Raw genomic sequence first — 22,482 nt, 5'->3', positions numbered from 1 at the left:
TAACGATAGTGATTCGTGTCACCCATTATCAAGCCTACCAATTGGACATATCACATTTCGCTACACACACACACACACACACACATGCTTTTTGTTACTTCCCTTATGTGCTCAGATGAAATCATGCTTTACACAAAGGGTAATATTAACCCTGTGCCCAATCACTTCACACAGTGACTAAAATATAGGGCAGAACAAAGGCAATAATAAAATTACAACCATTCAATATCCTATTACCAACATAACGTGCTGCAGTCTTATTTGAATATATTGGGGTAAATGTAGTAAAAAGAGCAAAGAGCAGCGCTGTCACACTGCATGAAAAGCGTCCCTACTCACGATGTTGCTTTGCCATACATTATGTAATCTGGCTTCCAAAGTAGGGCTGCTTTCAAGTGTGATTTCCGATACACGAGACTATCCCTATGATACGTTTATCAGGGAAAATACCGCCAAACTCATTTGACATTACTGCCACTTGGTCTGGAGACATACCAGCAGATCATAAATAGAGTAAGGGCAGGGGTCATAATACTGCACGCTGCGTTGGCAATAATGATCACGGGTGCCAATTCCGCCTGTGGCAATTCCTGCGGTTCTTACTGGCAAAGTGGAGGAGCCTCCTACAATGGGCCTGAACACTCATTATTTGGCGGTGGGTGAAACTGGCATTAAAGTGCCAGCAATGCACGTGACACCCTGGCGAGTCATAACGCCCAGCAGCGCTGCAGAAATCCCTACCACAGAGGTTAAATTAATATATCGTTTTATGTTCATTTGTGTGATATTGCACATCAATAATGGGTCAAACTTAGCTGTTGTGATTCATGTTCAGTCTAACAATGTTTAAAACAAAATGATTGTATATATACTGGCTAACACGTTTAAGAACAAAATTCGTTAACAAATACAAGCACTTGCCAGTGTCCTATAGTAAATACCCTGGCTTGCCTTATGGAACTAGCATATGAAATATGTTCTAATATATCTGCAGAAAATATCAGAGGGCAGGATGGCTCCTTTTTACCTTTCTGCAAGAATGAAGATAGAAACTAATGGCATGGACGAAAGGGCAATTTTCTTCTGTCTATATACTATAGATGTAATAGTAGACCATCTTCTTATGTGGCATATTTATGTTTCCGGGAAGGCTCTACTAAAAGAAGATTTAAGACATAGGGTGACCTGCACTTATCTGCTTTCGTTTGCACATGAGGTGGGATGGACGAGCTTCTCAGATTCCCCTTCAAGCTGGGGCTATCCTAATGGAGCTTAATTATCCCAGAGTCAGACTCAATTTGAAGCAGAGTGTGAGGGATATTAATTGGAGCTGTGCCCACGCCCAATGGCTAATAACGGTTATTTTTTGTTCACTACTAATATCTAATGACACTTCATGAGACACACCGTTTCGACATATGACATTGAATATTTGCAATTGATAGAACATACAACGTACCTGTTGAAGGACGTTCTGTACCTGCATCTGTATCATAGGGCGTTGCGGGTAAACAATCCTTTGTAAAAACAATATCATCAAGGGCAATATCTCCCCTCTGAGAGCTTCCAACTTGACCTTCAAAGGAAATATGGAAGTCCTCATCTCCACCAGTGAGGGCAAGTTCTTGCCTGTGCCAAACATTTCCCTGGTCACCATCAAGCTGGAATAGGATACTTTCTTGGTTGGCTACAGTCACTTTGAACACCGTCAGTGTCCCGATGCTCTCTCCAGACATGTGATAGTAGAAAATCATCTGTAATTAGGTTAATCAAATATTGGTAAAATTATAATATGATTTAAATATGTTCTTTCATTTCTATGTTTAAAATTGCATTTCAGAAAGGCACTCACTTTGATTTGTGATACTACTTTTACGTTTGTAGTGATCATGTATTATTCTTGTAATTATAACCAACATATAATGCATTTTCCATACATTTTTATCTGAAATAAAGGCGCCACAGTGGTTCTCTTCAATGCCATGTTATTTCATAAATAACAAAACAGTGTTATTCTCACCTTAGACAGCTGTCTGCCCACATTGTCCGATTATTTACAATTCTCCTCAGGCACCCTCCCCCTATGTTTATTTACACATGGTTCTCTCTTCTCTATCAGGTACAATCTCATCTCAGATATAAGAGGGTGCACAAACATACTCGGTATACTGCTGAGGCCTACGGGAACCATGTGACTTCTCAGTTTCAGGTTTTATTTTCAAATTGTTCTTTATTGAATTTTCCATGAGGAACCAACATTACAACACATATTCTGACACCCAAGGGTTCACTAAACATTTTAAAATATACACGCATCTGAATTATGGTAATTGCATCACCAAAACTCAATCATGGAATCTTACGTAGTAACATTCCAGTTCCTATTATGTCCCGACCCTCCCTTTTTACCCCACTATCCTGCCTCCCTCTTTCCCGCACCCACTCAGCAGTACATGGTGTTTGGGAAGTAGTCGAGGATAGTCATCCAATAGTAAGCTAGGGGGATCTTAAGCATACCAATGGTGTCTTTATATGCGTAGGTGTTCAACAGGGTGCAAGGCTGAGCTTTTCTGGGTCCTTGCCATATACCTTCCTTCACTGCCATTACCTATCTTCTCCACTGTATGATCTGTAATACTCCATGAAGGGAAGCCATACCATGTATGTACGAGTATGGGATCCCCTTAATAAAGCTGTCAAGTTTTCCATTTCATATCATTAATAGGCATTTTTTGTCCATTCTGTTCATTTTGGGAGATGGTTTCTCTTCCAGTGAGCAGTAAGGTAGATTAATGCTGCCATTTGTGATAACAGCACATACTCTTCCCCTTGGTTTTCAAGGCAGAACAGTACTAACAAAGTGGACAATATCGTGCCTATGCCTAGCCCGGGACTGCCCTGTCTGATCTGTGCCTCCCCACCGGGGCTCTGTCCCCATGCCGTCCAGTATCCCAGGACCAATTGCTATACAGCTATCCAGCTATCCGCCTGCAGTGCCAAGCTTCTTCAGACAGCCACTGTGTGGAGCGTCATATTCACTTGGGTTTGACTCTCTGAGGGGGTGCAAGTGTAAACCGCCACTTCAGTTCTGATATCAGGGGGCTGCCAGCTGCAGTGTCACTTCCCACTCTCCGCTATGCTTCCCTGCGCTGCTGGCTCACAGGGCGAGTGGAATAATTCCATGCCAGGGAGGGTTGTGGTGCAGTAGTTGGACTTGGGATACTGTCACCTCTTTCCAGAGAGAAGAAGCCACAGAGGTAGATCACTGCACCAGCACACAGTTATTAAATGGATTTTTCCTGATGAGTTATGACTTATTTTGTGGAGCAGCCACCTTTAGGCCTGGTGTGTTGCACCAATGGAGCGTGAAAGGTTATTTGCATGGAATGCCTCAAATTAGCACATATCTCGCAGTGCTGTCAGGTGCTATACATCAAGCTAATTCAATGTCCACTATACTTTATACTCCTCTGTGAAAGGGTGGCTCATCAGGTAGGGTCAAGTGCACCTTAACTCACGTTGTGACTCTCAAAGACCTAAGTAATCCATGTAAATTGTCAACCTTCATTGTGGCCCCTGGCATTTCGGAAGTGAGTTTGCGTCACAAAAGTGGGGAAGGACTTCTGTCAGGTGTAATTCCCAGAAAAGCTCTTTGTTCCTGAATCAGCCTCTTCAATCCCAATGCAGGATATTCAGTCCATTTCTCCCCGGACCCCCTCTTGCAGCCTTTTTCTCTCCTGTGTGGTCTGGTCCCTCTGCTCTCCACACACAGAACCTCCCGCTCCACACCAAGCCATGTCATGCAGGCCGACTGCTTTTTGGCACTCGACCCTCAACGGAATCCCTCCCGGCAGGTTGCTGCTCCGTGCCTGCTTCTTCGTCACGTCGTGCTGCTGGCCCCCACACACCAGGGCGCTCCCTCATCACTCTGTGGCCACTGCTCCAGCAGCTTGCCCTACGCTCTCTGGGGGGTGATCACCGCCCCTTTTCCACTCCGGTTCCGCTGCTGGCCCCACCAGAGTGTTCTTAAAGCTGCTGTCCTGTTTCCATGCTGCACCATTCAGGTGCCAGGGTCTGCCCGAGCCTCCACCAGCCCGAGTCCTCGGGAGCCCCCTTCAAGCAGCGTCCACTGCAGCTGCAGCACCTCCCTCAGGATGCAGGCACCATTTCCTACCACATTGTCCTGGCTGCATCATTTCTTTACTGTCCCTCACTGGCTCTGTCGCTCCCCCCGCTCTTCCTCACTGGCGCACCTCAAGTACCCAGGGCCTCCTCTCAGGGGTTTATTTGCAGTGTGTAGTATATTAATGTGCAGTAGGGCTAATCAATTGTCGGATCAGGTGAGAGCTCCTGGAATACGCATCCTCACTGCATGGCTACTAGTCCCGCCTACCCTTCATTCCCTCAGACTCATTATGAAGCCCAATGTCTTCCACAATATCTCTTTTCAAGGATGCTTGACTTTCTCCCAACACACAGATTCCAAAACATAAATTTATTTGTTCTGTTATCATAGAAAACTTCTTCTTGTCAAAATAGCATGCTATTCTTTCTCAGTACTTCTTCCTGAAAATAACACTCTTTTGTCAGGGTAGCAAACAACAACTTGTTGCATTGATGTTATGTTTTGTCAATACATGATAAAGTAAATACGTTCTTATCATTCAACAAAGGTTCTTTCTCCAACTCTTTCTGCCAAAAAGTTATCAAACTATCAACTTCTTTCCTCATCCATTCGTTTCTCAGGGCTAACCACTATAAGCACTTTCCTGGTATACTCTCATGCCAGGAAGAAAATTGCACCACTAACTTCAAACTTGTTTGATTCCAATATTCTCCACACCAGTCTATTGCCGTGATGTCACAATTTCTTGACTGCTGGCAATGTGAGATACAAGCCTTTCCAAAACAATATCTCTTAAAAGGGATATTATGCTTTGATTGTATTATTGAGGGTATCTCACAATGTATTGGTTGTTGGCAGTGCTGGTTGTGAGCGTTTCCAAGTGTTGTCTTTATTGGTTGTGCCTGTAGCTTCTTGATGGCAGGCAATAATGGATGGAGACTTCCCCCACATTTGTTTTGTACAACGTCTTTTGACAGCCTCTTGGCTGTAGGTAATACTGGTTACAACGTTTCCCCTCTTGGTGTTTGACCAAAGTCTTTTTACAGTCCCTTGGCTGTAGGCAATACTAGTTACAACTGTACTCCTCTTGATATTTTCCCAAAGTCTTATTTCTTTGCCACTTAGCTTTGTTTGTTTTCATTAAATGGTATTAAATACATGCTGGTTGTATTTATGAATTGTCTTATATTCAAAAGCATTAAGCTGTGACAGTGTTCTTTCACGGAACGCCCTTAGTGTCAGCATTCACTCTCTGACAACTCACTGGTTCTGTGCGTCAACTCCCTCTGGCTGTCAGGACACACTGGTGCTTCGGACGTAAATCAGTCTTTTCTCCTATTTTGGCGATCTCAAGTAAGTTGTGTGCTGGTCTCCAGAAGCAATGGAAGCTCTGTTGATCTTCTGCAGATTCTCCAGTCTGCTTCACACTGCATCAGTAATGCATCTACTCTACAGCTATGCTTCTTCTTATATGCAGTCTTCCGCTGTGCGTACTCTTCAGTTCTTCTGTTATTTCAATGTTGGTGTGACTTCTGTTGGCAAGCTTCTCTCCTTGGTTGCACCTGCACCATGGATGGATTGAGCTCCCTCTGCTATGCCTCCTCAACAAACACAAACTGCTTCTTCCTCTTTTCCATCTTCATTACAACACCAACACAGCTGGGTCTCATCCTGGGCTTTAAATATCCTGCTCAGGTGCTCAAATTGGCAAAGACTAGACCACAGCGTTGAACATTCACACTTCTAAATCCCCATTGCCTCTAAGTTCCTCTTCTTTGTTGCAGTACTTTTGGCCTTATGGGAATTGGAGTTCTTAAGCAAATCAATGATATTAAGTTATTCGGTTTTCTTTTCAATTAAATTAGATTTTTCTATAGGCAGAGAGTTACCAGATTAAGGGGCATCTGAATGAAGAGTCTGAAGTTTCACTTTAGGGTGAGAGGTTCTCTTTAGGATAGAATCATGAAATTCAAATATGTTTCTCTAAAATACCCGAGCCTCTAAGGTACCAACTTGACTCTGTTTAACTGGTTCTTTACAACAGCTTTCTAGAACTTTCATGTTAGGATTGGAACATTGATAGTAAGCCATTAAATATATGGGATGATTTTCTGCTCATCTTCAGAAGATGATTCTGCATCTCTCCTAGTGTAGTCACTGCTTCACCTTGATAGCCATCTCCTCCCATGTAATCCTTCCTTCTGATACCACCCACAGTGTTAGGATCAGGTCTGGATACCTTCCCCTGGCTACATGGGAGGAGACATTAGGCTGGGATTCGGTGATGACTCTGCAGGATTTATCACATGAGACAGTGCTTTCAGGAGTTCTTGGGGGTACTGGGACAAGGCAATCTTGGATCCAGCCAGTTGGCACAAAATAATGGGTTCTTATTAAATGCCAGGCATACATTGTGGGTGGTGGCCCAACAACCATCATCTGAGGAGATGGATGACTGATATTGTCAGACGAGGGTGACCGCCATGCAGGAGGACGTCCACGTGAGGAGAAAGATCCAGATGGAACCATGGACAGACTAATGTGATAAACAATACGGAACAGTCAAACAGAAGTGGTGTATAATCAAAAGGTCCAGACCTTGTGCGGATACAAGGTGAAGGTGAATTGGAGGTGTTTTGGGTTAGATTTGGTGGTGGGCTAGTGGTATGCTCTGTGTTTATCCCATTTGCAAACATTTGGAATACAATGGGCCTCATTACGAGGATTGCGCTCCCGTAATGAAGGGTGCCGGTAAGGGACCGACACCCTTCATTACCGGATGCGCAATTACGAGGTTCCCTTTGTGGGACCCTGTAAGGGCGCCTGGTAAAACCAGGCGTCCTTTCCAGGTCCCGCAAGGGGAAGAGGGAGCTAATAACGGACCATTCGCAATGTGCCTGTTATTACATCCCTCCCCAATCCCATTGAGCCCTATGGAGGCTCAAATGGTAATGGGGATGGATTCCTGCAAGGAGGAATTACCGGGTACTCCTATGTCGGAATGACCCGGTAAGTCCTCATTGCAGGAACCCGGTATTGGAGCCCGGTATGGAGGCAGCCATGGCGCTAATAGCACCAAGGCTACCTCCATACTCGTAATGAGGCCCCATGTCTCGGTTTGTCCATTCTCGATAAGACTACTACTGAGTCTTCCATTTGATTTTTGAACTGATATTTTAATGCCTTGTATTTTACAAGACAGGACAAACAACATAAATGCAACTATTGGATTCATTGAACAATAACAATTTCTCTATCTTTTGCACAGATGGTACAGGCGTGTGGCCTATAGAGAGTTTACATGCATGGTTGTTTCATCAAATACTGGGATTCCGCTTTCAATGTGTCATATAGCCCTGTTTGTTTGGCCATCCGTCAACAATTTCCTAGTTCACCCGGACAATTTTTACAGACAGCACCACAATCCAAATAATTATAATTCTTAGTTAGTTAGTATGTACCCTCAACCTTTTTTTTTAAAGTGCCAAAAGAAGTGAATCCCCAGAGGGTTGTGAAGACCGATCCATCTTGGATGCAGATAGAGAGGTCTTCGCATCCCACCACTTGGAGGTCTGGGCTGCTAGTGTGGGCAGTCATGTGCATTCAGGATTCGGTATTGCCTGGCAATTATCCAATGATGTATGCAGCCTCTATAGACTTTTTGCCTGCTTTCAACCAAATTAAACACCATCTGCTGATAGAATAAATAGGATTTAGGTGTACATATCCTTCAATATTCTGTAACCTACCTAACGGCAAAAACTGACACGAGGAAGAAGGCACCCAGAATGAAGATCGCTTGTCTGAAGTGAAACAAGCAGTCTAGTAGTTGGCGAAATCCGATTGGCTCTGAGCAACTCCCTTCCTCAGTGCACAATTTCAAAGATGGGATGGCTGAGCAACACAGAAAGATCCAACCGGCTAGCCAACGCCGGGCAAGCCACGCTGTCAGGTGGAAAGGCGAACACAGAGACACAAGAGAATTGTGGAGAAAAAGGAGGAAGTGAGCAAAGCTGAAGAATTGAACGCAGAGCAGGAAAGGAGGCGTCTGGGTTGGCAGTGCACTCCCATAGGCACTGAAGACCCATGATGAGTGTCGGGAAGCAGGGAGGAAGCATTGCTCTGGCAAGGGAAGCCAGGGCGACACAGAACGCCATCTGCCACAGAGCTGAGCCGCCCACAGCGAAGTGAGATAGGAGGCACAAAGCAGGACCCAACTGGGGGTCGGTGAATCTATTGAAGGCATTCAAGCACTAGTTAGCCCATAGTAGAAGGCTGGTTCACCGAGTGAGAGTGGGAGAAGGCACTCCTCAGCACCAATGGGAGTTGAATCCCAATGGTTTGCAACCTGGCTCATGTTCATAGTCACAGTAGTTGGGGAAGAAGGAAAATACAAATACCCAAACGAAAAGGGGAACCTGAGGAAGCTAAATACCCACTTTTTTCTGAAGCTGTCGACTGTTGTGTTGAAAGTCCTGGCAGAAGAGTGCACCATGTAAACGGAGAGTCTGGTACTTGCAACCATAAAGATGATAATTGAAAGTCTTGGGAGTAGAGTATTCCAGGGAAGTTAGAGAATTGAAGCAAACCGAAAGGAAGACCAACACCCATTCTTGAAAAGAAGTGTACAAATGACATGGCAGGGGATATACCAGGTGCTGTGAGAGTGTGAGAGCCGTATCCAAGTTGTGGCATTTTAAAAAAGGGAATCCAAAGGAATATTCATACCCTTAGGATTTCAAGCATTTGGAAAGGAATCATTATATTTTATATCTGTTTACGAGCATAGGTGGATAGAAATGTATATTGCATATTTTAACAATGTGTTTTTTAATGTGTTTTTAGATTATATTAGCTTTTGAATTACCAAAAACTGTTTTATGTAAATGGTGCAAACCGAAATAAAGTATTACTTACTTAGGATTTTGAACTGCATTGCATGAGGTGAAAATCTGGTGAAGGGAGTCATTTTTCCCTTGATTGAATTGCCACAGCAAGAGGAGGGAGTTATCCTCTTGGGTTACAGGAACGTGGTTATTATTGTTTTATTTTGTTTTGCTTTGGTGAAGAGAAACCTGGGGAAGACAGACATCCCCTGGAATTGTGAACGCTACCCTTTGGAGATTTCTGGTGGATGTACATCTTGTGTTGAACTTGAACATTTGTGCACTTTTCAAGCCAAAGACGTTATCCTTCGCACCTTATAATTATGTTTAGTGGGAGAAGGCTAGGATAGGATTTTGGGCACAGGCCAGGCACTTAGTTTTTGTTTGAGGTAGGGTAATACCTCTGGGATTAGGGACACTGAAGCCTTTTCCAAACCCCATTATTATTTTAATAAAGGTTTGTACCCACAAACATGATTCCCATGTGTCCGCGTCTCATTCCTGGCTCCTCACAGTGCCAAATTGTAAGCATATAAGTGCATTCACCTCCTGTTGGATGTGAGTTTTCTCCATTAAGAGGATGCCAGCATGGAAACCCAATCCCACAACGGATGACCAGTAAACATTTAATTGAATTCTAGTTGTTAGTATAGGGCACTGTTTCAATTGGGTACAAAAAAAAAAAGTTACTCTTTATTCACTTTACCCGATGCTAAAAAGGAAAGTCTAAAAATCATGTAAGCAAAATTGACAGTAGCACAATAATATTTATGCAAATTTGTGCTTGACGAGAAATTATTGAAGTTGAAGCTGAAGCAAAAAAACGCCCAATTTAGCTATTGAAAAATAACATAGTCAGAAAAAAATGATGTTTTCTTGAAATGTACTTAATTGGGTTACCTATTTTGCCAATGGGCACTCAAATATATGGATTTGCTCCCACATTTACATGGATACATCATAAGGATGTGCATATGGCATGGCAACCATCTTCCCGTGAATGCGTTCTTCAACCAGAACTGGAGTTTAGCCATCAAATATACATATTCTGGGACGATCGTGCATGCCCAGTTTGCAAATATGTGGTGCCCGTCATCCTACCAACATGCGAGCTTTTATGCAATGAAGACAGGCGGATTGAAACATTTTGGTTGTCAATGTGTTACAAAATTTTTTTTCTCACAAATGGAACTCCATGTGTTTTGATAGAAAATATAAGATGGAACACATTGAATTAGATTTTACTCCACGTAACTTTGACTTTCACAATTCAAGTACTGTCCATTGATGAACAGAATCAGGAAGATTACATGGAATGTGACAGTCATCCTACAAATGTGTAGTAAACGTTGTTTTCGTGCACTGATTGTGTGTGCCAAAAGTTGCAATGTTTCATTGGAGAAATAGAACAACTTTATAAATTCCTGACTATGAGTATTTATTGAAAAGTGTGTGTTGTGTTCTTCTTTTTGTGTAAATAGAGCAAACTTTTACTATGTCTGTGAGTTGATTTTCCGGGTTTTGCGTTTATTACCGTGAAGACGTTGTTTGGCTATGGTGTGCACCAATATCATGAGAAGAGGCGTAGCATATCAATTTGCTATCTTGATGTCAACTTCAGGGCGGGTGATCTGATTTACTGCAACAAGGGCACTGGAATTTAGGGCGATGGATCAACGGATGAGATTGCGGTTTTCGTGAGTTTTGCATGTCTAAATGTCAGAAGACGCATTCAAAAAACATTTCTGATCAATCGATATATGTTCAAAAATACATGTCCTATCATTTGGGTCAATTAAATTCCAAAGAGAACTTCCCCGTTAAATGCACAGCAAAAGTCAGAAAAAGCATGGTCGATGTAATGTGGTGGTTAGGGCATTATTGATTAGGAACTCCACTCCATTACCATTCCCAATGGGGGCGCCTGGATGCCTCGCTGTGCGCCCTGTACCTCTTACCAACCAAACCACGTTCAGCATTCTAAAATGGTACACAGCTTTGTTTAGAGTAGAAAGGGATAGGATTGAAGGATGTAGGTGGATTCCTGGTTTGATGAGTTGTCTGTGATTGTAGCAGGCCCCCTAGAAACACAAAGTGCACATACTCACTCTCTGTTACACTTCCATTATCTAGACTACTTGTCCTAAGAAGGCTGGACTCACATTTCAGAGTAATTGTGCTCGGGCTTGTTGGAGATTGTGCCTGTTGCCAGTTGATTTGGTGGTTTCTGCATGCCCAGGCCTGCTGTGGCTTGTAATGGCACCTTGTGGAGCTGAGCTGAGCAGAGCTCCAATGTCCTCTTTATATCTGTCTTTCTTTTGCTGCTTTTGTCCTGCTGTTAAATGGTTCTTTTCTCTTATGATTTACTTTGCTGCTTTGCTTTCCCTTTGCTTTTGCTGTATTATTCCTTCTCTGACATCTTGCAGCTTTGTTGCAGTGGTTCTCCTTTGCTGTCTTCCTCTCCTGCTGCAGTGTCTTATGTGGCTTTTTCTAAATAGTTTTTGAGCGTTACACTCATGTGTGTGCCTGAAGTGTTTCTTTTGCTTTGCATTGCCATTTATTTAAATGCTTACTGTTCTTTCTTTGCGCATTACAGGTTCATGGTGAGCATTTTGGAGATGGTGGTGCTCTCCCAGGTGAGCATGCACAAGGAGTGACTTACTCCCAAGATGTTGTTCGTTGCAAGCGGACCATACATCGGGTATATTTACAGCAGTGCAAAAGCACCCAAGGAAAAAGCAGAATCTGTTCAGGACATACGGCCAGGATGAGAGGTCATTGGATGTATAATCTAAGTATCAGGTGCATGGTAAGCATCCTGTTGTCAGTTGACAGAGCAACTGACAGAGTTGTTTAAATAGCCCTGACAGTGCAATTGACAGAGTTGTTTAAATAGCCCTGGGTCCACTGTCCTTGTGAACTCTAGCAGTATGCAGAGGCCATAGCTGGTGGGGCACCCATCAGCCTGTTAAACAGTAATTATATAATGCCTATTAAGTATTTATATTGGCCTAATCCTATTGGCGCTACATGGAAAACCGTGTCGCAAAGTTCTGATTTTGGGTTAACTTCGCCGCCATTTTAAGATTCATCCACCATTTTGATTTCCACTCATGTGTTCTACGTTCTAAAATGGTGGACTATGTTTTCGTCTTGCAGCCAAAGCTTCCGACCTTTGAGTTCTGCTAATATTTAGGTTATCCGAGAGCCGACAGTTTAAACTGAGCAAAGAGACCTTGTGCTTCATATGAACTTTTATTTGAGTGTTGTCTGTGCTCACAAGCCTCATACTTGTATAAACATTGGGACAATGAAGAAAAAACCTCGAGCGTATGCTTTAACTGAACTACATTATGAAGAAACTTGGAATAAGGCTTACCGCGGGATCCGAGAACATACATCACTAGTGTGTCTTCATGGAAATACAAACCTATGTAATCCTTTGCATGATATTGTAAATCTGTATGTGAACTAGGCACGAATTCTACACCACAAATTATTAACATGAAGAGAGGCTGGACAAAATTGCATGACATGTATAAATACGCAAGTGTTTAGATGTTCAGTACTCTCCCACCTGTCTTTGTTGGCTGGTACACACTGTGGGGTGTTGGGAGCTAGCTAGCTATCTGTTTTGCGTTATAAACTGTACAGTAATAAAAGATCTGTGAATCTTTTTAGCCCGTGATTGTTGTATTACCTTTGTAGTACTCAGCCTCGATATTTTTTTGTTCTTTCAGATGGTGCCCGAACAGGGACCCTCAAGATTGATGACAACTCGTTGAAGAGGAGACGCGGCTATCAGACCGGGATCGGATGGTGAGAAAAAGGTGGCCCCTTTTGGATGAGATGCAACACCTGAACAGTACTGCACAATCTGACCCCTGGATGGTGAGCATGCGGTCCAAGATGGCATCTTGACGAGGGTCCATATATTGAGGCGGGCAGTTTTGCCGAAATCACCAAACACAAGGGTCCTTTGTCCCTAGTAATCTGATCGGACCTCCCTTTGTCCTTTGAATCAGGTGAGTCGTGCCCTGATTCCTAAGTACCCTGATATTTGGTTGTAGATTTGTACTTGCGAGCACAAACGACACCAGGTAACACCAGTAATCCAACATGCCTGGGAAATTGTCTGCCTGTTTCAGGATGTTATTCCGCAGAGACAGACAATCTTTGGAATTGGATGACCGGCACCCCAGGAGGGGTCGCCGGCGTGTACTATGTACTGTAAGTATGGCATTGGTAGTTTAGTATTCAACAATATTTGGCAGAGACAAACTAGACAGTGGCCAGTCAATGGTAGTTTTGAGATTGCCTGAATAGAGTGCTTAGAATCCATATTGTTAAAATAAAAGCTAGACCTGCAGCATTTGATGTAATACAAAATTGGAAAAAGGAAGCTATGCAGCAACATAAGACTAAAGAGAAGCATGCACGCCGTCATATGTCAAATTCCAAAAAGGCATTGTTGTATGATCAACAAAAACAGTCAGTCTTTTAGAAACATGGATAGGGCTTTTCAACTTGGTATACAGAAAATAAATCCGTCTGAAGATTTACATGCCTCAGATGAGCTAATTGATAAACTCTTAAATGAACGTAGGCCTGGTGCCACTGCATCACCTCCTTATGTACCTCTTTCTGCTGTCTTACCTCTTCCTGCTGTCGTTCCTCCTCCCGTGGAAATTCCTGTTCTTCCTGTTGCTCCTCCACCGCCAGTTATTGCTCCACTCCCTGTTGTTGTTCCTCCGCCTGTACCTTCACCTTTACCGACTGTTACTGTACCAGTAAATCCGTCTTTGTTGCCAGTGGTAGTGTCTCCACAACCTGTTTTACAGGATTTGTCTCTCTCTTTCCAAGCGGTTCTGCTCTGCTTGTAGCTGATAAAGGGGCGAGTGCTGAATCGAATGTTGTAATGTGGAACACAGTTTCCAAAGAGAAGAGTAGAGATTTGAATGCATGGGCTAAGCAATGTATAGAGAAAGGTGAAGAATCTATTGTCTTAGCTACATTCCTTAATCTAGCAAGTATTCCCGATCAGAATGTCTTTATTGAGGGTGTGTGCATACATTTGGCTGTAATATGTAATAGTTTGACGGATACAGATGTCCCGCAAGGGTTGAGGGATTTGAATGTTTTAGCTTATTCAAGGGATTCTGCGGAGAAAGTACATGAGCACGTCGAGAGGGTTTTTGAGTTTAGAAGGGAGTTAGAATTGTTACAGAATGATGAAATAGATGGTGATAGTTTGGATGCTTTTTACGTGCAGAAACGGTTCCTACCTCCTTGTAAGTCAACGAGTGAAGAAACACAAATGTGCACAAGGGATGCGCTTAGATGGATTTCAGATATGTTGATATCTCCCATAGAAGTATGTGATACGTATAGTCAGTATACTCCAGAAATGCCGAGGAAAGTGTTACAGGTAATGGTAGAATACCTACAGGATGAATGTATAAAGAAAAAGGTTTGTTGTCCCGCAGAATTATTGAATATTTATAAGAGAGCTTTTGCGTCTGATACTGCTTCCACCATTTTAGCGCACGATGTGGCTCTGTTGCCTAGTAAATGTTCGGAGTTACCTACTTCTCAGCTACCTATGAGAGAGGTTCCTCCGACATTGGTTCCTAAAGTTGAGATTCCGGCTAATGTCGCAACAGGGGCAGCAGCCATTGATATTGAAGCTCACTATGTATCGCAGTTTGTTCATGTCCCGTTCTCAAGACAGGAAGTGAATACTATTAGACAGTTGATTCCAGACATTAGGAAGAATCCAACAGGATTTTACAAAAAAATAGAATCTGTCCTTCATTCGTCAGTTTTCACTTTGGGTGATATAGATTTGTTGTTTCCTGTGATCCTACCTGCTGATTTATGGAAAGAGATTAGGACTGTAGATGATCCAGCAGGGTTGGGTGACACGTCGGTCAACTTGGTTATATGGAGAAAGGAAAGCTGGTGAAAGACCACCCCCAGTGATGCTGACTTTGCCAGATAGAATAGTAACAAAATTGAAGACTTTGATTCCAAAGAGAAGGATTGTCTGGGACAAACTCACTGCTTGTACCCAAGGAAAATCTGAAGGCGCTACTGTATTCTTTAATCGGTTCGAACAAGTATTCTCAGATTTTAGCGGACAGGATTTAAGCACCGAGTTAGGGAAAAGATTGTTTGTGGATAAGTTTGTGCATGGATTGTTGCCTGATATCACACATTATGACTTCTGAGAGTGCTTGGCAAGCTAAATCACAGTCCAAAGTATTGCATATGGCTCAGTATTACGAGAATAGAGTCAATAATGAAAAAGAAAGGATTGAAAAGTAAAGGGGGGATTCAAAAACCAAGGTATTATTGCAACAAATGGTCAGAGGGCCTAGAGGTGGAAGTACACAGTTTCGCCGTTGGGTCCTGTACATGCAAACCAATGTTCTTATTGCAGACAAGAGGGTCATTGGCGGGCACGATGCCCGATCATTCAGCAAAGGTAGAATAACACATATGGTGTCATGGGTAGATGATCCAGAGGCCGCCCTGGGGTATGGGGTCCTGGTAGAAGTCAGTTCGCTCAAAATTCTCAGTCATTTTCGCAAGATAATCAGCAACCTAATAGCAGAAATATTTTTGATAATCCTCAACTGACTATCTTTCTGAAGATCTTGTGCCTCATTACGAGTATGGCAGTAGGGTTTAACGGCACTGGTAAAGATGCGGTACCGTTTTTCCCCTACAGCTGCATTCCAAGGTCCTTTAGTGGGTCCCACTAAGTCAAGCTGGTTTTACCAGCCGCCTTTAGTGGGATCCGCTAAGGGACCAGGGAGCAAATAACGGGCCCGCTATTTGCAGGAAAGTTATTAGCTCCTTCCCCATTCCCATTGAGCCCTATGGGGGCTCGAATGGGAATGCGGAATGGTTTTCCAAATGGGGATTTACCGGGTCCTCCAAGGTTGGAATGACCCGGTAAGTCCCCATCCGACTACCCAGACTACCCGGACCCAAGTTTGGAGGCAGCCATGGTGCTAATAGCACCATGGCTGCCTCGAAACTCGGAATGAGGCCCATTGCCTTTGACGATATATATTGTTTCGTTAGGACAGCCCGAAGCAGGGACTGGAACCGATGCCTATTCCCGTTAATCAGAAAGGTCCCTACGTTGAGATGATGGTGGGGAATAGGAAGCATCTATTTTTCATAGGAACAGGAGCACAGAAGTGTTCCATTGATCATTCACGGGTTCCAGACATTCCACTGTCAGGGCAGAATAACGTTTCTGTAGGGTTTTCTGGTACTCCAGTGGTTAGTCCGGTTTCTCTGCTAGTACCGATTTCACTGGACCCATTCACGGATCACTGTAAGTTTCTTCGGACAACAAACTGTGGAGAGAATTTGTTGGGGTTGAATCTGTTGAAGGAATTAAATGCAGTAATTCATTGTTCTTCGGATGGAGTGCGTTTGACGATTTCACCTCAGCAATCTTCTGCCTCACAGTTTTTGACTAGACCTTTGCCACCAGAATTTAGTGAAGTTCCGGCGTGTTTATGGGTAGTTGACGACAATGATGTTGGTGTTTTGCAAATTGAAACCGTTAAAATTGTTTTGAAACCAGGAGTTAAGTTGCCACGTATTTCACAATATAAGATTTCAGTTGATGGTGAGCAAGCTTTGAAGCGTATAGTTTCCGACTTTGTACATTGTGGAGTAATCGAAGAAATTGCAGGAAGTTTGTGCAATAGTCCGATTTTACGGGTGTATAAGAAAGGGGATAATGAGATTCCTTTCCGTTTCATTATCGATTTGCGTGCTATCAATAAGATTGTTGCTCCACAATTTCCAATTGTGCCTGATTTAACGACGATACTAACAATGATTTCAGCTTCTGCTACTCATTTCAGTGTGGTGGATCTTAAGAATGCCTTCTTTAGAATTCCCTTACACGTGGATAGTAGATATTTGTTTGCTTTCCCCTAGGGGGACACTCGTTTATATTCACCCGTGCACCACAAGGGTAAACAGAGAGTCTGAGCATTTATAGTAGGGCTTTGAAAGAGCAGCTCAATACACTTGAGTTGCCTTCTACTTGTACATTGCTGCAATACGCCGACAAACTTCTCTTAGCTGCAGGCTCAGAAAGTGCTTGCAAGGAAAGCACTGTGTTATTGCTTATTCATCTGGCAAAGCATGGGCATAAAGCTTCATTGAAAAAGTTTCAGTATTGTCGACAGGAGGTCACCTATTTAGGCAATCCCCTGTCAAAGTAGGGAAGAAGATTGACACCTGAATGAATTAAGAGCATTTCTAGCATGTCTGTCCCAAATACAAAGAAGGAAGTCAGAGCCTTGATAGGAATGGCTCCTTACTGTAGACAGTGGATCCCAAACTTTTCACTAGTGATAAAACCAATGTTGGCATTGATAAAGAAGGACATTTCTTTGCCACTGCCGTGGAACTTGCAACACCAGAAGATTTTGATCTGCTCAAGACTGCACTGTGTTCAACAACGGTTTTGGGTACACCAAATTATAACAAGTCCTTCAAGTTGTATGTGCATGAACGTGATGGATGTGCTTTTGCTGTGTTAACGCAGGAACATGGGGGGAAGAATAGACTGTTCAGTTATTTTTCCTTGTTAGGTAAAATCCTGTGCAGTGCCCTTAGGGACCACTACACAAATTTAAGACTACAGGTGGCAATACAAGTTTTACCTTTGGTACAAGCCTGTACTACTATGTTAAAGTGGTAGCAGTAGCGGAGCAGCCACGCTTATCTCAAGAGTATGTGAGCAGTAGCAGAGGGACCACAATTACTGTGACTCAAGCAAACACTGACTCAAGGTTTCAGGTAGAAAAATATAAGTACATTTATTTTTAGACCATTTGTTATAAACAAAACACTTAAGTTTTGGTTTCGACTTATTAAGTCGAAACCACATGTAAAATATACTACAACCAACCAATTCACTTTGGTACACTGAAACTCAGGGTATGTATCCTGTGTTTGAATGGACCAGTGTTGCGAAACAGAAGACGTTACCGGGAATACTCTTGTGATCACTTTTCCGTTCCGTCTTACTAAAGAAACGCGGATCCGCAGCAAGAATTGTTACCGGGGCAAAAACACACTTAGCACCTGGGATAACCAGAGAGAGTTGGGGGCAAATATCACAGGCAATACTTTTGTCAAGGCAGACAGAATCAGAGAACACTCATAGACAGAAATTCAAGAGTCAATAGGCCGATGCCAGTGTAAAGTGGAACCGGGTTCCTGTTGTTGAGGATCACACAGTCGGATAGTTTGAGATTCAACATTGCCAGGAGTACTTAGATATTGTCAACAGAGGAAGCAAACATTATAAGAAGGAGGGAAGACAAGGGCAAGCCTTGGATATGAAGACAGGGGATTCACCCTAGTACCTCAAGCAGAACACAGTACCTTATTCAATGGAGAAGCTGGTGCCCTGGCAGTTGTTCCTGTTGGTTTCCTGCAGACCCACGGTTCCTGGAGCTTCGGTGCGAAGGGGGGACGTCTGGAGGGGTCTGCACCGTACAGGGATAAAGCCGGCATCAGCGACGATGAATAAAAGGTGCACTCCTTAAAAACAGGAGAAGCTCTTCAGATGGCTATCCGGACCACTACAGCAGTGTGCAGCGATTTCGACCAAGAAGAGGATCCACTGGCTGTGGAAGATGACCTGGTTATCCCTTCCAAGCTCAAGGGAAGAAGACTCCGGACTGGATCTTCTCTGGTCATCGAAGGATAGATTGATCAGGACTGCAGCAGGGCTTCAACAGGACCGGGTAGTTGCAGCAGCCGTCTTCTTCTCCGCTTCTCTTTGGTTCCTTGTAGTTCCAGTGGTGACTCTCACTTCTAGCCCAAGTGACCTGTCTTTTATGCGAAAATAACCCATTCACACAGCCTGGCTGTCAATCACGCAGCAGGTGGGGCCCAGACAACCACCTCAGCCAATCATGGCAAAGTGCGACTTGGGTTTCCTAGGACACCCTGTGCAGGGGATGTCTACACCCCTCCCTCACATTCAGCCCACCTAGACACCCAGGCGCCTGGAGGAGAGCTTCTGAGCAGAAGCCCACCAAACGACGGTGAACAAAGAAGGCAAACTTGGTTTGCCGCACAAAGCAAAACACAAGAAGGACTTTAACAAAAAGAAATGGCGAATAAACCCGACCACAGCCAAAAGAAAAGGTATTTGGTCAAGTGGGTTTAAGTTTGAGGCTAATATAATAGCCTAAAACAATACAACGTTTATCTAATATAATCACGGTAGAAATGTTAGGGTAGATACCACTGCCACCAGCCAAGTCTAAATGTTAAAAGAGCGAAACAATTACCTAAGAGGTACAGATACAGATGGATACGAAGTAACCCTTCCCAGTACTCCATGGAAGTTGGAGTACAAATATGAATTACAAATATGTCTTGGTAGTCATTTGTGCCTTTAGCAAATGGGTTGAAGCCTTTCCTGTGAAAGATGCTACAGCAATGACAACGGTGAAAACCATGCTTAAGGAATATTTTCCTAGGTTTGGTTTGCCAAGGGTCATCTGGTCAGATAATGGTCCACATGTTATTGCTGCTGTCATTCTGCAAGTATGCTTGGGATTACAGATCGATAAACGGTTCCATTCGGCTAGACACGCTCAGCGTGCTGGACTTGTAGAACGCCATAATGGTATCTTGAGGAATACATTTGCAAAGGTCTATGCTAGCAGTAATTTGAAATGGCCAGATGCCTTACCTATAGCACTACTGTCCATGCGGACAACCCCACAGACTAGAACTGGACTCTCCCTCTATGAAATTATAATGGGGAGACCAGAAAATATTTGGAACCTGCCAAAACCCAAAGTACTGAAAGATGTGGAGCATTTGCTTCTTGCTGAATACTGTGACCAGTCAACTCAAAAATTATATTTGGTTTATCAACAGGTTCAAGAAGCCCTCCCAGTTAAATATGAGGAGCCAGGTCACAGAATTCGACCCGGTGACTGGGTGCTCACAAAGTCATTTGAGAGAGCATCCAGCCTTGCACCGCGCTGGAGAGGACCGTTTCAGGTCCTGTTAGCCACACAGACTGCTGTACGAGTAGCTGGCCGACGACACTGGATACATGCTTCACCCATCAAGAGAATACGTTTCCCTTTGCCATACAACGGAGAAGAAAAGAAGGAAACTACTTGCTCTGCTTCTAGTAATCAATTGGTCTTGAACAACATCAAGGGTATTTCAGAGACTCTTGCTGACCCTGTGGGGCCAGGGAAGACTGCTGCTTTGTCTCTGAATTCTTCTTCGGATCTTTCTACACCCTTGAGCGACATTGCCTGTGTTTCACCACTTCCGCCAGGATGCAACGACACACTGTTGGCAGATCACGCAGTGCCTGGAGTCTTAAGGTATGATCTGCGTTCACGGCACCAGACTTACAGCACGGCTGTGCCTACAGGAAAGGACTGTTGAGCTCGTCCTTTGCCACTCTCGCGCTGAAACATAAGTAAGTGGCTGGGACCGGCAAAACTTATCTTCAATCAAAATCAGGTGGTCAGGATATCACCAACAAACAAATTTACGCAGTCTATCGCAGAAACTTTACGGGAAAGAGCTTTGAGGAACAATGCCTATCGCTATCTCCACTCGTACGGAGAAAATGATCGATTGTCTGGCTAACAAAGACATTGGCCAGAGAAATACATGGTCCTTGAGGACGTACTGTTTTCTTGTAATTATGTTAACTGGTCTGACAGTAGTACTCTTGGGTTTTGGTACATTGAGGGGGTGTGTCCACTTGAAACTTTCATACCCACTGAGAGTGTTCCCACTATGTCTTCTCCTTTCGTGCATCTGCACACTCTATCTCCTAGGGATTCCCAACAATGACAGAGTTACCACAACAATAGGCTTTTGTTAATTATGAATGTGACCCATGCAATCGTAAACAGAACTAATTGCTGGATACGTTCACATCTGCCGCAACACAGGGAAAAAGGGTTGGGCTGGTATATTCATCCTTTGCCTCTAACTACTGCATGCTATGCCTCTCTAAGGGCATTATTCTTTGGTTGTTGGAATGATAGCATCTCAGGGAACTTTGAAGGGACTTATTTAAATGAATTTGAAAGGCGAGTCCTGACACCTCTGGGATGCTCCCTTTTTCGCAAATAGGAGCAAGTTTAATGTTGCTTCTATTAGGCCTTCTGATAGACTTTCTAGACCTTTCCCATTGTTAATTTCTTTCAAGATGGCTCCCGTAGGCAACCGGGATGCCACGCCTCCTTCCTATACTATCAATCACAGCCCCATCTCTGTTTCCTTCTGCATACAAAGGAATGGTTCTCATTCAATGGGTACTTTTGAGGGGTGTACCAATATTGCGAATTTGACTAGTGACGTGTATGTAGGTGATCCTGTTTATTTTATTGGTTTATTGTTTTATTATTTTATTTGTGGCAATGAAGCATATCCTTGGCTACCTAGGGATTGGCAAGGTACTTGTTATTTGGGTATCTTGCTACCAGGGGAATATGTAGCTAGTACCTCTGAGGTCTCTAGGGCTCATCCAAGGCGGGACGAGAACGGTGATACTCCTTCACAAGTCATGGGTGATGTAGCGAAATCCTTTGTGCCATTTTGGGGACAGATCATGAATTCCGAGGATATTAGGAGACTAGCAAGAGTATTGGAGAGAACCATCAACCGGACCATTGATATACTCTACAACATGATGTTAGAACAGAAAGCAATTAGATTAGTGGCTCTACAGAACCGGATGGTGTTAGACGTCATCCTGGCTGAGCATGGTGGAGTATGTAAATTGGTGGGATCTGCTTGTTGCGTTTTCGTACCTGACTCCTCCCCTACCATATTCAAGGCAATAAAAAATCTGCACAACCTAAGTACAGAAGTAAATGTTCTCGAGGGAAACTGGGATCTTAGTACTTGGTTCTGGGGCTTTTTACGGTCTTGGGGATGGAAACTCTTTTCAGTCTTAATGGTAATCCTTGGTATCTGTTGTCTGTTGTTGTTGCATACAATGTCTTCTTGTCATATAATCAATGTTAGGAGGATGTTGTGCGCAAACTGTAGGAACATTAGGACTGAAAACACACGCACCCGAGAAGATGACTAATGTTTTTGTAATCAAGGATATTACTGTCAAGGATTCAATGGCAATCAATATCTGATGAATGTGATTCAGGATGTACGGACACTGAAACATGGAGTTACGAGTAAAGTGAATATTTTTAGTTAGGCTCTTGGTTTAGGCCGAAATGAGGGTTTGTTAAACGGTAATTGTTATTATTATTTGTATTTATATAGCGCCTTATATACCATTGGTATGGTCTGAAGGTGCTGGTAGGTTGAACGCCCTTAGGAACCGAAGTTCAGATCAGTAGAGAGAGTAGAGAGAGTCAACAAATGTGCGTGTGAGCAGCAGATATGTGTGCAGCTGCTATAATA

The 22,482-nt window shown here is 43.4% G+C and overlaps 1 protein-coding gene across 1 annotated transcript in view; it reads right to left on the bottom strand.

Moving 5' to 3' along the window:
• MALRD1 (MAM and LDL receptor class A domain containing 1) overlaps window positions 1-22,482 on the bottom strand; it is a 3,359,462-nt gene that overhangs the window by 1,892,831 nt on the left and 1,444,149 nt on the right. Inside the window, exon 29 of the mRNA XM_069646615.1 lies at window positions 1,460-1,754. Within this exon, the coding sequence (XP_069502716.1) occupies window positions 1,460-1,754 (295 nt within the window). The remainder of the gene's footprint in view (window positions 1-1,459; window positions 1,755-22,482) is intronic.

This window comes from Ambystoma mexicanum, chromosome 2q (genome assembly GCF_040938575.1).
Source record: "Ambystoma mexicanum isolate Mex_15411 chromosome 2q, UKY_AmexF1_1, whole genome shotgun sequence".
In the NCBI taxonomy this organism is placed as follows: Eukaryota; Metazoa; Chordata; class Amphibia; order Caudata; family Ambystomatidae; genus Ambystoma; species Ambystoma mexicanum.
Note: the sequence above shows the minus strand (reverse complement) of the source record. Positions and strands in the feature narration are given on the sequence as shown.